Here is a 15,245-nt window from a genome sequence, read left to right as displayed (position 1 = left end):
TGATAAGGAATACAAAAACCAAACTAGAAAGAACAAAGCTAAGGCTTTGAACAAGTTGCCCATGTATATACCTATAGTTTGAATTTGATGATCATGATGGTGCATTACATGACTCAATATCCGTGCAATGTACTTGCATTTTCAGTAAAATGTTTTCATTTCACATGTAGAAGACAATACTCATAACATCTGACACACTATACAAGCTAATTGAACATCGGATGCACATACAATAATCACACTTGACCCAATGGAAGAATTGTGCATGACCACTTTTGTAGTCAAGAAATCAAATAAAGACAATTTACTTTTCAACATGATGTTACTAGAATTTATGAAGTGTGGCTAGATTATATAAAATGTTAATTGCTCACTATTTGTTGTTGTGACTATAATGATACAACTTTATTGATGGGTCTTTACTTTGACATGCAAATTGGCACATGTACCTATGTGCAAAGAGATTGCTTCTACTTAAGAGCAAATATCATGCTCAATCATTATGTTATTGTATGTAGTTTGATAACATTGATGTGCTACTTATGTACATAGGTTGAAGGGAAAGAACAAAAGATGCGAAAAATTCAATGCAAAACTTCAAAGAGCATGTGCACAAATTAGAAGAACACATTTTATTCAAAGTATGAACTTATGGTTTTAAGAAAACACAAATGATAAGTTAGACCTTGCCAAAAGTTATTTGGACAAGGAATGTTATTCAAAGGCCTCCTTTAAAGTTCTACATGCAACAACAAAAAACATGTTATTGCGCATGTGCAAGCTAACTGTTGAATGGGCACATCAAGCTTGAGAAATGGGGAAACAAGTGTGTTGATCACTCAATTATTGCTCAAGATTAGACTCAGTAGCAAATATTATTTTCCTACAAACAAATTTCAACGTATTTTGGGTCAAAGTCTAGCTAGAGCACAAATAGAAGCCTCATTGTACATAATTGAGTGCTCTATTATTGGTAGTGGCATTTCACATAATCCGGATTGCCTAGTGGCAAAAGGGGTGTCCTCTCTCAGAAGTTATGAAAAATTAGTAAGACAGGTTCTTTGCTTCATGCAATTACCACTGACCCTTTAGCTTGTTTATACAGGTAAGGTTACAGATCGTGTAAGATAGGTACTGAATGGTGGCCTTGAGCTTGTCCATCTCAAGATATATCCTTGCCTTTATTCATCACATGGTCAATGAGGCATAAAACTTGTACTGTATCTATGACCAAAATGTATGCAGGTTTGAGATTATTACTCTCTTGTAGGAAAACTTGTGATGCTTGACTTTATTGGCATAAGAGCAGCCTTGATGAATCATTGTTAAACACAGATCAGCAGCACAAAAAAAAAAAAGATTTCTTGATGATGGGTGAACTAGACTCCATGGTTGCACAAGGTTTTGTTCATTTGTAACAGTGGCTACATATATACAGAGACACATATACAGTAATATTAACTTGTACACAAATTGTTATACGGCAGCTAGACCAATATTTTGCATGATCTTGATTTTTTAGGGTAAGTACATTTTATATAGGTGCATAATGAATGTGATGCTTTGTCAGAACCCAAATAGCTCTTCTTTTGTTAGCACTCATCCAGTGGAAAATATTTTGTGGCAGCAGATGCACAAGAAACCCACAATGAAGTTGTACCAGCTGTGTTATCATCAGCAATATACAACATTTCTTTCTTTTTTTGCCAGAGGAGAATGTTCTACTTCAAATGTTTCCTGATATTTACATAGGTTATAAGGAGGTAGGCAGCTTCAGCCTGTACTTCAGATCATAAAAAGTGTGTAGTTCCCTACTACAATCTTTAGATAGACAATCCATTATCCACCTGATCAGATCACAACAAATGTGTAAGAAAATGAAGCATAGGACAAACTTACCCCAGCTCCAACATAGCAGCACAACAATTGTCATTATCAGATGAATGAGCAGCTTGGCAGCTTGTCATTAGTTGTGCTGTAGGGGGGGGAAAAAGGTTTTTTTGGCTAATTAATAATAGCAGCTTTATCACGGGATCTGATACACCTATTCATCACAACTTGAAAAGTATGCTACTTTTGTTAATCTTTCCATCTTTGTGAAAACCCTATGTTCACAAGTTCAGATTTACAGTTCAGAACAAAGGAGTCTCATTGTGAAAACAACAGATCACTTGAAAAATTAGGGTTTCTCACCATTGCTTTACAATTTTGTTCTAGAACATGATGTCCCAATGGTATTACTTGAATTGTTTGGACCATGACCAATTGCAGTAAGTTCAGCCAGCTTTTCAACATGAACATTCACATCAAATTACTCAAATCAACAATAGGAAAGAGAACAACGATATCCACAGAAAACGTTTCTTGTAAAATGTAACCTACATAATTAGCCATCACCTCAGACATCAGTCAAATCATTAACTTAGGAGGTACAAAAGCCAATGCTGATGCCTGAACATGTAAAGTTCCCACTTGAATTCTCAACAGCATAACCAGCAGATCCATTTAGGTACATACAGTACTCCTTATTACAAGTGTTGGTTCAATGCTCAGTTGCAAGAGTATGCACATGCACTCACAATGTACAAGCGAGATGAGAAGGTTACTAAAAGGTCACATCCATTAATGTGAGAATGATAGCATGAAAGTACAATCCCTATGGTACTATAGTACCACATCCAAAGTGGGTGTTCACAAGGTGAAAATCCTGCTCTAGCTAGAAGGTAAAAGGTGATTGTGGATAAGGGAGCGTTCACACTAGTACAATGGAGGAACACATTAAGTATAAAAAACCCCTTGGAGTGAATGATATGAACATGTACAAGGAATGGCAGATCAATCCTCAAATGATAGTAAACCTCAAGCCTTCTTAAAGGGTTCAAACTTCTCTCTCGAAAGAGCCTTAATGCATCTACCAAATTGTCCTATATGTAGAGACATAAACCAAATCAATCTCCCTTGCAAGAAGCCTCTCTCTAACATAATGATAATGCAACTCAATGTGCTTAGTGGTGCCGAATTGTCCTATATGTAGGTACATAAGTCAAATCAATCTCCCTTGCATGAAGCCTCTCTCTAACATAATGATAATGCAACTCAATGTGCCAAGTGGAGCATAAAACATTAGGTTTCTCACAACTACCATGGCACTTTGACTATCAATATTTATAGGAGTGGGAGATCATTATCCCACACTAAGATCAACTAATCTAACTGTAAATGTTGCCCTATATTTAGCTTCATAGCTAGATGTGGACACTATAGACACCAATCATGAAACAATTACCACTAGCGGATGTGAAGAAATGCTCTAAACACAAAAACACAAAACCAACTGTATGACAAAGCACAGACTAATAGACACATAACACACCTAGGGTTAAAATTAGGGTACCCCTAAGACAGTGAACACAATGAATAATAAAGTGAATGAATAATGAATATACAATGCTCATGTAGCAAACACACTATGCAATGAATATTGAATCTCCAACTCTCGTATCTTTGGGATCAAAGCACAGGCGACGAGCTATAAAGTGTGTTGTACTCCAAACAACTCCTAAATCGCAACAAAGGAAGCATCTGAATGTCAAACACAAATGCAGCCAAGGAAGACTGGATCTAATCCAAATGACAGTATAGGAGAAAGAAAGACCAAAAACACGGATACTTGAGGAGAGAGAGAAAACTGCACGACAACTATTAGGTGCAAATGCAGCCTGCAGAGGAGAGAGAAAATTAGGACTGCAACCACAAACTGTAAATGCAACCTATGGAGAAAAGAGAAGATCAGGGCAATAGCTCTACATTGCTGGCGACGACACCAAATCAGCATCAAACACAACAGACAAACTGAAAGCGACAACTCCATGCTACTAGGCGACAATTGCAAAGAGGCGGCAAAGGCTAGAACCAAATGCCAGATGTGTTGGGTATTTGACTCACGCCTCACTTACGCCTATGCTCATATGGGAGTGTCGGTGATTAGTAGGACACTGGGGCACTTTTTACTCTCGGTAGGAGAGGTTTTTTCCCCCAGACTTATAGTCTTATTGTCGCATGTGATTATGTGCTTATGTTACACACTTATGGGCACTTAGTGTGTGTCGGGTGTGAACACCCCCTACAACCCTAAGGTTTAAGGGTTGTACTTTGTACTTTCAGGTTACACTCATTCAGTCTATGCTCTTGGGTGTCGTGCTTCAACTCTGTCTCTCACTCTCAGACTGTCTACTGAATCTTAGCTGCACCTCGATCCTTCCATCTCACATTTGGTATCAGAGCACAGCTCTGAGCTCAGCTCCTGCATGCAGCATGCAATCCTGACCGCACCCGAGCCACCTCTGCTCTGCGTCTGCTCCAAGTCATCAGTCTTCAGCACGCCAGTGCTGTTCATCAGACGTTGCTTCTTGCCTCCAGCTTACAGAGCAGACGTCTCCAGCTAACTTGGGGCACGCAACCTGTCTCCAGCGCAACGTCTGCCCAGCCACGTCAGACTCGTCAGGCGTCACGTCAGCTGCAGGCGTTGACGTCTGCCAGCACGCTGTTCGTCAACGCCCAAACGGCCACCCGTCTGCCCCGCAGTCCACATCAGCCATGACGCTGCCTAAGTCGACTGTCATCCTGTTCGTCAGCACTGTCGCCTGCTGCACGTCAGCCGTAAAAACGTCTGCTCGACTGTTTGCCCACCCGACTTCCGTCAGACCAGCGCCTGCCTGTCAGTTTGCCGCCAGTTGCAGACGTCACGCCATCACGTCCTGTCCGCCCGCTGTAGTCCACGTCAAGTGTGTTTTTTTTTAAAACAAAAATTTTGAATTTTAGCCCGGAACAAAGCTCTAGAAGAGGAGGTTCATACGTGGCAGGCACAGCACAAGTGTGGGATAAATTTGATGCAAATTTCTGGACTGGATCATCAGAAATTTTGAGGCTTTTGTGTATTTTGAGAATAGTTGCATATGAACTGCTGGCACAGTCACAAAAAGACTGTTTTGACAGACATTTTGGCAAAAATTTTGGGGATTTTGATATAACAGTGTTGCTGAGCACTGTTTGCACCTTGGGAAGCGTGCATTAAAAGACAGTTTTTTGACAGAGTACGCCCTTGCACATTAATTGCAGAAGCGTGTTTGCTGCAATTTCTGGAAATTTGCATATTTCCAGTCCATACTGCTTTGACATTGCTCATTTTTTCTTTGGAAATTTGTCATCATGGCAAATCAGGGAGGTGATGTCTTTACGTATGTATCCAAGGAAGACAGATTGGACGGAAACAACTATTCGCTTTGGTCATTCATGATGAAGAATGTATTAGTGGCCAAGAATTTATGGGATTATGTCAGTGGAGAGGAAACTCGACCGGGAGTTGTAGCTCCCGTTACTCCTCCTCCCCATGGCGCACGTGGACAACGGGGACCTCAGCCCGCTCCACCTCAGCCACTTTCTCCAAGAACTGCAGCTCAAAAAGCTTGGGATACACGTGATGCATAGGCATTGTCGCTGATTGCTCTGGCAGTTCAGCGGTCCATCATACCTCATATCCGTTCGGCATCTTCTTCATGAGATGCATGGTTGACTTTGGAGCATATGTTTGCAGGAAAAAATGAGACTCAGATCTCTTTCTTGAAGAAAGAGTTGGAAACTTTGAAGATGCATGAGGGTGATTCTATGCAGGATCACTTAAATAAGATTCAGGACTTGAGGGAGCAGCTCATGAATATAGATGAGTATTTTTCGGATGCACAGTTGAAATCCACCACCTTGAATTCCTTACCTCCTTCGTACTTATCTTTTCATACTGCATTGAACCTCACCATGAGGATTGCTGAGCACCCACTCACTTTTATTCAGCTGGTTAGTTTGTTTCTAGAGGAGGAGCAAACACGGAAAAATAGTGGTGTGGATGCTATAGTCTCTGAGCAGGCTTTTGTGGCAAGACAGAAAGGCAAAAACAACAAGGTGAAAAATGCTCCACAGAGTTCTGGCACTTTGGCCACATCGCAGAATCAGACACAAGGGGGGACGCAAGCTAAAAAAGGAAAATGTCATTATTGTAAGAAGCCCGGCCACTATATCACTGAGTGCAGGAAGCGCATTGCCAAAGAGAAGAAGGAGTCAGGAATGTCTGTTTCTACTACTCCTTCCACTGCTAGTGAGTCCACGTCCTTTGTTGTGGACAAGGACTATTGTTTTTACACTTGCAGTTATGACATCTCTTGGGCCGATAGAGCACTTAGCTCTACAGAGGATGCTGACACTTGGTTCTTTGACAGTGGTGCTTCTAGATATATTACATCTCGCAAAGATTTGTTTGCTTCAGTTAGTGCACCTCCCGTTGGGAAATCAGTACAGTGTGCCAATAATGCATCATACCCTGTTCGTGGTATTGGGGAGATTTAGCTCACAGCCATTGATGGCTCTATTCTCCGCCTGCAGGATGCTTTGTTTGTGCCTGGAATCAAGAAGAATTTGCTTTTTATTTCTTCTTTGGCACGTTGTGGTGTGCAGGTCACATTTGATGATGACCGTTGCATGGTGAGAGATAAAGAACGCATGACTTTGGTCTTGACAAGATCTTTGTGTCATGGTTTATATGAGTTGGATGCTCTTTCAGTAGATCAATCGGCATACTTGACATCCACTCTTACTCCTGCTATGATACAGGCGGAGTTATGGCATGCTCGTTTGGGACATGTAAACTTTGGTAGCTTCATGCTTTTGCAGCGTACTCAGATGCTGGATGGCTTACCTCTCTTGGAGAGACCTCCTGAGCACTTATGCAAGGGATGCATTTTGGGGAAAATGCATCGGTTCTCATTTCCTCGTGATGTTGCTTTCAGAGCAACAACCAGATTGCAGTTGGTGCATTCAGATGTTTGTGGGCCTATGCAGACCATGTCATTGGGCGGTTGTTATTATTTTGTGACATTCATTGATGACTTTACACGTTTTTGCTGGGTCTACTGTTTGAAAAAGAAGTCTGAAGTGTATGATGCATTTTTGGCTTTCAGTGCACTTGTTGAAAATCAATCTGGATGCAAGATTAAGACTCTCCGTTCGGACCGAGGGGGGGAATACATGTCCTCTATGCTGAATTCCTTTTTGCAGCAGAAGGGCATAGTCCATCAGTATACTACAGCCTATACTCCACATCAGAATGGGATAGCAGAGAGGAAGAATCGATCACTCATGGAGATGGCCAGATGTATGCTGAAGGCAAAGAGCTTGCCTCATAGTTTTTGCATGGAAGCGGTCATGTGTGCTTGCCATATTTTGAACAGATGCCCTACCAAAGCCTTGAAGACCATCACACCTTTTGAGGCTTGGAACAACCGCCGTAAACCTTCTGTTGGTCACTTTCGTACCTTTGGGTGTCTTGCCTATGCCCATATTCCACAGGTACTTAGAAAAAAATTGGACAACAAGGCTGTTAAGTGCATTTTTATGGGATATAGCAATGAGAGCAAAGGCTACAGACTCTATGATCCCGTTACAAAGAAGGTTTTTGTCAGCAGGGATGTTGTTTTTGATGAAAAATTAGAATTATCCTTGGCTGGTTTGGACACATATCAGGCTACCCGTGATGTTTTTGAAGGGCTGCTGCCCATTACTTTTGGTGATTCAGCTGGAGCTTCAGAAAATGAACCTAATGTTCAGCCAACTGCTCCTATGGAAAGTGCAAAAATTCAGCCATTGGCTGATTGGAATATTCAGCATCATGCTGAAACTGAAATTCAGCAAGAGCTTGCACACAGTCAGGATGCTAGACAGTTACCTAGATGGTATTTGCAGACTATGCAAGATAGTCCTTTGGATGCACCCATGGCTGGTCGTACTAGAAGGCAAAGTTGTTTGCATAATTCAGCACATACCATGGAGTTTATTATGGCAGCAAGTACTTTTGATAATGAAGAGTCTAAATGTTATGAGGATGCACAACACAGTGTGCATTGGATGGCAGCTATGCAAGCTGAATTAGATTCTATTACTAAGAATCAAACTTGGAATTTGGTGTCCTTGCCATTTGGGAAGAAAGCCATTGGAACGAAATGGGTCTACAAACTGAAAAGGAAAGCAGATGGATCCATTGATAAATACAAAGCACGGCTTGTAGCTAAAGGCTACGCACAGAAAAAGGGCATTGATTATAAGGAGACATTTGCTCTTACTTCCCGTATGACGACCATCAAGTCTATGATTGCTTTGGCTGCACATTATGGTTGGACAGTGCATCAGCTAGATATCAAGACTGCATTTTTACATGGGAAACTTCAGGAGGAAGTTTATGTACAGCAGCCAAGCTCAAAAAGGCACTATATGGTTTGAAACAAGCTCCTAGAGCTTGGTATGCAAAAATAGATGCTTTCTTGCTTGGTCAGGGGTTTCTAAACAGCTCATCTGAGTCTACCCTTTACGTATGTAAAGAAGGGGGATCTATGCTGATTATATGTCTTTATGTTGATGACCTTTTCCTCACTGGAATACATGCTGATCAGATTTCAGCATTCCAACAAAATTTGCAGCAAACTTTTGACATGTCTGACTTGGGAGTTTTGCATTACTACTTGGGCATCGAGTTCATACATGATGCTCCCGGTATTGGGCTATCACAGTCAAGGTATATTGGGCAGCTTCTTGAGAAGTTTGGCTTACAAGATTGCAAGCCAGTTTGTACTCCCATGGAACCTGGACTGAAACTGTCATTACATGATGACAGTGATTTGTTTGATATACATACATATGCTCCTGCAGTTGGATGACTTATCTATCTATGCAACACTAGGCCGGACATATAGTTTGCAGTTTCAGCTTTGAGCAGGTATATGCATCAGCCACGTATGTCACATTGGCAAGCTGTCAAGCGTGTTTTTCACTACTTGCAGGGTACTCGATCTCTTGGGTTGCTTTATGCCAAGGGAGGACCATTGCAGTTACATGCTTACAGTGATTCTGATTGGGCTAGTTATTATGATACACGTCACTCCACTAGTGGCAATTGTTTCTTTCTTGGCTCTTCTTGCATTTCTTGGCTTAGCAAGAAACAATCCATTGTTGCCACATCGTCATGTGAAGCTGAATACAAGGCAGCTTTCACTACCACAGTTGAATGCGTATGGCTTAGACGCTTGCTAGCTGATTTGGATGTATCTGTTACGGAGCCTACTCCGTTGTTCACTGATAGTCAGAGTGCCATTGCAATGGCATGGAACCCAGTGTTTCATGCTCGTACGAAACACATTGAGATCCATTATCACTTTGTCAGAGAGAGGCTACATGCAGGTGATATCAGCCTTGTCTATTGTCCTACCACCAGTAATGTGGCAAACATCTTCACCAAAGCTCTTCCTCGTGACAAATTTGAAGCATTTCGCGATGCTTTAAATTTGATATCCTTTGGTGGCGGATAATCCTTGTACTCTTGATCACTCTTCACTCTAGGGGGTTTTGTTGGGTATTTGACTCACGCCTCACTTACGCCTACGCTCATATGGAAGTGTCGGTGATCAATAGGACACTGGTGCACTTTTTACTCTCGGTAGGAGAGGTTTTTTCCCCTAGACTTATAGTCTTATTGTCGCATGTGATTATGTGCTTATGTTACACACTTATGGACACTTAGTGTGTGTCGGGTGTGAACACCCCCTACAACCCTAAGGTTTAAGGGTTGTACTTTGTACTTTCAGGTTACACTCATTTAGTCTATGCTCTTGGGTGTCGTGCTTCAACTCTGTCTCTCACTCTCAGACTGTCTACTAAATCTCAGCTGCACCTTGATCCTTCCATCTCACAAGATGGTAGCAGATGGCTGGGGGAAGCTTTGCCCATGATGTCCTGCACGAACAAGATGTGGGAAATAGAGATACGGCTCCTGAAACCTACAAAAACGAGATTGAGGGAGAGTGGTGGAATGGGTGCCTATTTATAGAAAGTTTGGGGCACCCAAATTGGGGTTTTGTATACGCGACATAGTAGCTCTCTAGGATCGCGTTTCTTTTAAAAATAAGAAGATTTCTTCATTAATTAAGCATGTTTTGGGGCTGTTTAAGTCGGATTAATGAATTTCTAGCTCAACATGGGATACTCGAGTATACAAATAACCATCCCAATCACTGTTCGTAATTACATTCAAGCAAAGAGAACTACTTCAAGGCTAGAAGAGGCCCAATGATTAAATGCCTTTGAGATATCAAAAGACATACTTTATTGCTTGCCAATGCTTATTGCTAAGGCCGTGCATGAAGGATACCAACTGAGAAACCCCAAACTGAATATTTGGTTGTATGTTGTACAAGTACAAAAGGCAACCAATAGCCTATTGGTATAGATAGAGGTATCAAAGGGATCTCTTGCATCCTCAAGTTTAAATTTGTGGCATGTCTCAACTCGTATAGAGATAGGCTTGCAAGCTTGTATCTAAAAATGCTCAAGGAGCTATCCTATGTATTTAGATTGTCTCAAAACAATGCCCCCCTCCATTACAGTGAGCTGTCTTGAAACAATTCCAGCGAATTGATGCCAAGATAGTAGTGCAATCACCCCCTCAATTGCTATGGACTATCTCAAAACAATTGCAATGAATTGCATGCCAAGATAGTAGTGCAAATGGCCAAGATCACTAACATCAAATGAAAGTTGTAATTCAGCCTTCAAGGCTGCAATATGCATCCCATGGAGCCTAAACAATTAGTATCTTGTCCACATAAATTAGTATCTTGTCCACATAAACAATTAGCTACAAGCCTTGCTTTGTATTTGTCAATGGATCCATCTGCATTTTGTTTCAGCTTGTAGACCCATTTTGTTCAAATGGCTTTCTTCCCAAATGGCAAAGACACCAAATCCCATGTTTGATTCTTAGTGATAGAATCCAATTCAGCTTGCATTACTGCCATCCAATGCACACTCTGTTGTGCATCCTCAAAACATCCATGCTCCTCATCATCAAGGGTGCTTGCTGCCATAAAGAACTCCATGGTATGTGCAGAATCATACATATGAGCTTGCCTTCTAGCACAACCAGCCATGGGTGCATCTAGATGACTATCTTTCATAGTCGGTAAATACCATCTAGGCATTTGTCTTGCCTCCTGACTGTGCATAAGCTCTTGCTGAATTTTAGTTTCAGCACTTTGCTGAATATTCAGATCAGTCAATGGCTGATTTTCTGTATTTTCCAAAGGAACAGTTGGCTGAACATTGAGTTCACTAGCTGAAATTCCAGCTGAATCACCAAATGTAATGGGCAGCAGCCCTTCAAATACATCACCGGCAGCCTGATATGTGTCTAAACCAGCCAGGGACGATTCTGATTTTTCATCAAATAGTATATCCCTGCTGACAAACGCCTTTTTAGAAACAGGATCAGAGAGTCTGTAGCCTTTGCTCTCACTGCTATATCCCACAAAAATGCATTTAACGGCCTTGTTATCCAACTTTTTTCTGAGTACCTTTGGAATATGTGCATATGCAAGGCACCCAAAGGTACGAAAGCGTCCAACAGAAGGTTTCCGGCTGTTCCAAGCCTCAAAAGGTGCAATTTTCTTCAATGCTTTGGTGGGGCATCTGTTTAAAACATAGCAAGCACACATGATGGCTTCCATCCAAAAACTATGAGGCAAGCTCTTTGCCTTTAGCATACATCTGGCCGTCTCCATGAGTGACCGATTCTTCCTCTCTGCAACCCCATTCTGCTGTGGAGTATAAGCAGTAGTGTACTGATGGACAATGCCCTTCTGCTTCAAAAAAGAATTCAGCATAGAGGACATGTATTCCCCCCCCTCGATCCGAACGGAGAGTCTTAATTTTACAACCAGACTGGTTTTCAACAAGTGCAATAAAAGACAAGAATGCATCATACACTTCTAACTTTTTGACCAAAGAGTAGACCCAGCAAAATCGAGTAAATTCATCAATAAAAGTCACAAAATAGTAACATCCTCCCAATGACTTTGTCTGCATAGATCCACATACATCTGAATGCACTAACTGCAACCCGGCTGTTGCTCTAAAAGTAACATCACGGGGAAACGAAAAACGATGCATTTTTCCCAAAATACATCCTTCGCACAAGTGCTCAGGAGGTCTCTCCAATAGAGGTAATCAATCTAGCATCTGTGTACACTGTAAGAGCATCAAGTTGCCAAAGTTTACATGCCCCATCCTAACATGCCATAGCTCGGCCTATATCATAGTAGAAGTAAGAGTGGATGTCAAATACGTTGATTGATCGACTGAAAGAGCATCCAACTCATATAACCCATGACATAAAGTGCCTGTCAAGACCAAAGTCATGTGTTCTTTGTCTCTCACCATGCATTTGTCATCATTAAATTGTGACTTGTAATCCACAATGTGCCAAAGAAGAGATAGAGAGCAAATTCTTCTTTATGCCTGGCACAAATAAAGCATCCTGTAGGCGGAGAATAGAGCCATCAATGGCTGTGAGCACAATCTCCCCAATACCTCGAATAGGGTATAATGCATTGTTGGTATGTTGTTGGCACACTGTACAAACTTGCTAACTGGAGCAGCACTAATAGAAGCAAATAAATCTCTACGAGATGTAATATGCCTAGAAGCACCACTGTCAAAAAACCAAGTGCATGAATCCTCAATAGAGCTGAATGCTCGATCTACCCAAGAGGTATCATAACTGCATGTGTAAAAACAATAGTCCGTGTTTGTAACAAAGGACACAGACTCAGTAGCAGTGAAAGGAGCATCAGAAACAGACATTTCTGCCTCCTTGTTCTTCTCTTTGGCAATGCGCTTTCTGCACTCAGTGATGTAGTGGCCTGACTTCTTACAATAATGGCATTTGCCCTTTTTGGCTTGAGTACCCCCTTGTTTTTTGTTTGCCTATGATGTACCAGAAGTCCCAGAACTCTGCGGAGCATTCTTCACTTGGCTGCCTTTGCCCTTCTGTCTAGCCATAAAAGCCTACTCAAAGGCTATAGCATCCCTTATACCACTATTCTTTCGTGTTTGCTTCTCCTCTAGAAGTAAACTGACTAACTGAAGAAAAGTGATTGGTTGTGCAGCAATCCTCATGGTGAGGTTTAAGGCCGTATGAAAAGCCAAGTATGAAGGAGGTAATGAGTTCAAAGTAGTAGATATTATCTGTGCATCCGAATAGTACTCGTCAACATTCATGAGTTGCTCTCGCAAGTCCTGAATTTTGTTCAAGTGATTCTGAATAGAATCACCTTCATCCATTTTCAATGTCTCTAGCTCTTTCTTTAAGAAAGGGATACGGGTCTCATTCTTGCCTGCAAACATCTACTCCAAAGTTAGCCAAGCTTCTCGTGAAGAAGCTACTGAACGAATGTGGGGGATGATTAATCGCTGAACTACCAATGCAATCAGCGACAAAGGCTGTGCATCCCATGTATCCCATACTTTTTGAACTGTTGTTCTTTGTGGAAGTGGCTAAAGTGGAGCAGGCTGAGGTGCCCGTTGTGTACGTCCTCTTGGAGGAGGAGTAGCTGGAGCCACAACTCCAGGTCGAGCTTCTTCTCCACTAAACATAATCCCAAAGATTTTTTACCATAAGTACATTTTTCATCATGAAGGACCAAAGTGAATAGTTATTTCCATCCAATCTATCTTCTTTGGATACATAGGTAAAGACATCTCCTCCCTAATTTGCCATGATTATCAATTACCAAGAAAAGCAAAAGAGCAATGTCGAAGCAGGACCACTGGAAATCTGAAAATTTCTAGAAGTTGCAGGAAATGACTTTCTGCAATTAGTGTACAGAGGTGCACTCTGTCAAAACTGTCTGTTATGTACGCAGTCCAAAGTGCAATCAGTGTTCAGCAACACTGTACCAGCAAAATCCCCAAAATTTATTACCTCGGATTTTTCAAAACAGTCTTTCAATGACTAAAAATGCAATGCATATGCCAATGTTCCCAGAAAACATAAAAGCCCCAAAAAAAATTTATGAATGTGTCCAAAAATTACATTCATTGTGTCCCAGACACGTTTCTGAATGTTGTGTTTATGGCATAGGAACCCCTGCTTCCAGAAATTGCAACTGGAAATTTTTTTTAAAAAAAATTAAGAATGTATATCATAGAAATCACGTGTCGTCTAGCAGCAAATGCCGGGACCGGGCTGTCTACATTGACGTGGCGAGGCAGTTTGACAAGCGGCCGTGTAAGGTAGGTGACGTGGGGACCGTTGGGCGAGCTGGACGTCAGAGGCTAGAGCAACATTTCTAAATAAAAACGGCGCAGCACGCAGGGGCGGGCACTGGTGGGCATGGCAACTGCTGACGGTTTGTCAGACGCAGGTGACACTCGAGACAGCTGGCGAGTGTGGCACAAGCATTTCAGCTAGGACAAGGGCGCAGTTAGGGAGACGAGGACAAAGGCAGCTTGGCTAGCGAGCTCCCTGGCGAACTGGCGAGCTGCAAGACGATGGCACAATTGTGCTTCCTCGCGCCACAGGTGAAGAATCTGCTTGGTAGTGGTAGCTGCTTCTTGATTGGCGGTTGCTGAGCAGAGTTGTACCTGAGTACAGCTGAGCTGAGCTGAACTCAGTTGAACAAAGTCAAAGCTGCTCTAATACCAAATGTGAGAGGATAGGATCGAAGCTCAGCACAGAAAACCAGTAGACAGTGTGAGAGTGAAGCACAATACCCAATGCAATAGATTGAATGAGTGTGAGCTGAAAGTACAAGGTACAATCCTTAAACCTTAGGGTTGTAGTGGGTGTTCACACCCAAACACAAAAAGTGCCCGTAAGTGTGTGTCATAAGCACATACGAAATAATACCATAAGTTTCGGGGAAAAAACCTCTCCTACCGAGAGTAAAAAGTGCTCCATTGTCCTACTGATCATCGATACTCCTATGTGAGCGTAGGCGTAAGTGAGGCGCGAGTGAAATACCCAACAAACATCAAGCTGATGGTACGATTTATGAGTACAAGGCACGATTGGTAGCAAAAGGCTATGCGCAAAAGAAAGGCATAGATTATGAGGAAACTTTTGCTCCTGCATCCCGTATGAGTACGGTGAGATATGTGATTGAGATGGCTGCAAATTGAAGTTGAAAAGTACATCGATTGGATATTAAGACAATAATCTTGAGAATGGGGATTTGCATGAGGATGTTTATGTGTGACAACCTCCAAGGTTTGTGATTAAAGGGAAAGAGCACATGATATGTAAGCTACATAAAGCTCTTTATGGTCTTAAACATGCTCCCCATGAATGGTACTCAAAAATTGATGCATATTTG

The 15,245-nt window shown here is 41.8% G+C and overlaps 1 protein-coding gene across 5 annotated transcripts in view; it reads right to left on the bottom strand.

The window, feature by feature from the left end:
• Nucleotides 1-1,360: 1,360 nt before the first annotated feature.
• Nucleotides 1,361-15,245, bottom strand: part of LOC148030991 (MADS-box transcription factor 23-like) — a 129,149-nt gene continuing 115,264 nt past the window's right edge. The window contains exons 6-7 of one of the 5 annotated variants that reach the window (XM_087684529.1): nucleotides 2,194-2,284; nucleotides 1,361-1,975 (exon numbers count right to left, since the gene is read on the bottom strand). In XM_087684529.1, coding sequence (XP_087540655.1) covers nucleotides 2,201-2,284 — 84 coding nt within the window. In that variant the 3' untranslated portion in view covers nucleotides 1,361-1,975; nucleotides 2,194-2,200. The remainder of the gene's footprint in view (nucleotides 1,976-2,193; nucleotides 2,285-15,245) is intronic. The other 4 variants (XM_087684530.1, XR_015691836.1, XM_087684532.1 and 1 more) reach the window with 4 other exon arrangements.

The sequence above is a fragment of the Lygodium microphyllum genome, chromosome 9 (genome assembly GCF_053477565.2).
Source record: "Lygodium microphyllum isolate KBCC chromosome 9, Lygodium_microphyllum_v1.1.10, whole genome shotgun sequence".
Classification (NCBI taxonomy): Eukaryota; Viridiplantae; Streptophyta; class Polypodiopsida; order Schizaeales; family Lygodiaceae; genus Lygodium; species Lygodium microphyllum.
The sequence above is the reverse complement of the archived record's forward strand: the minus strand, read 5'-3'. Positions and strand labels throughout refer to the sequence as shown.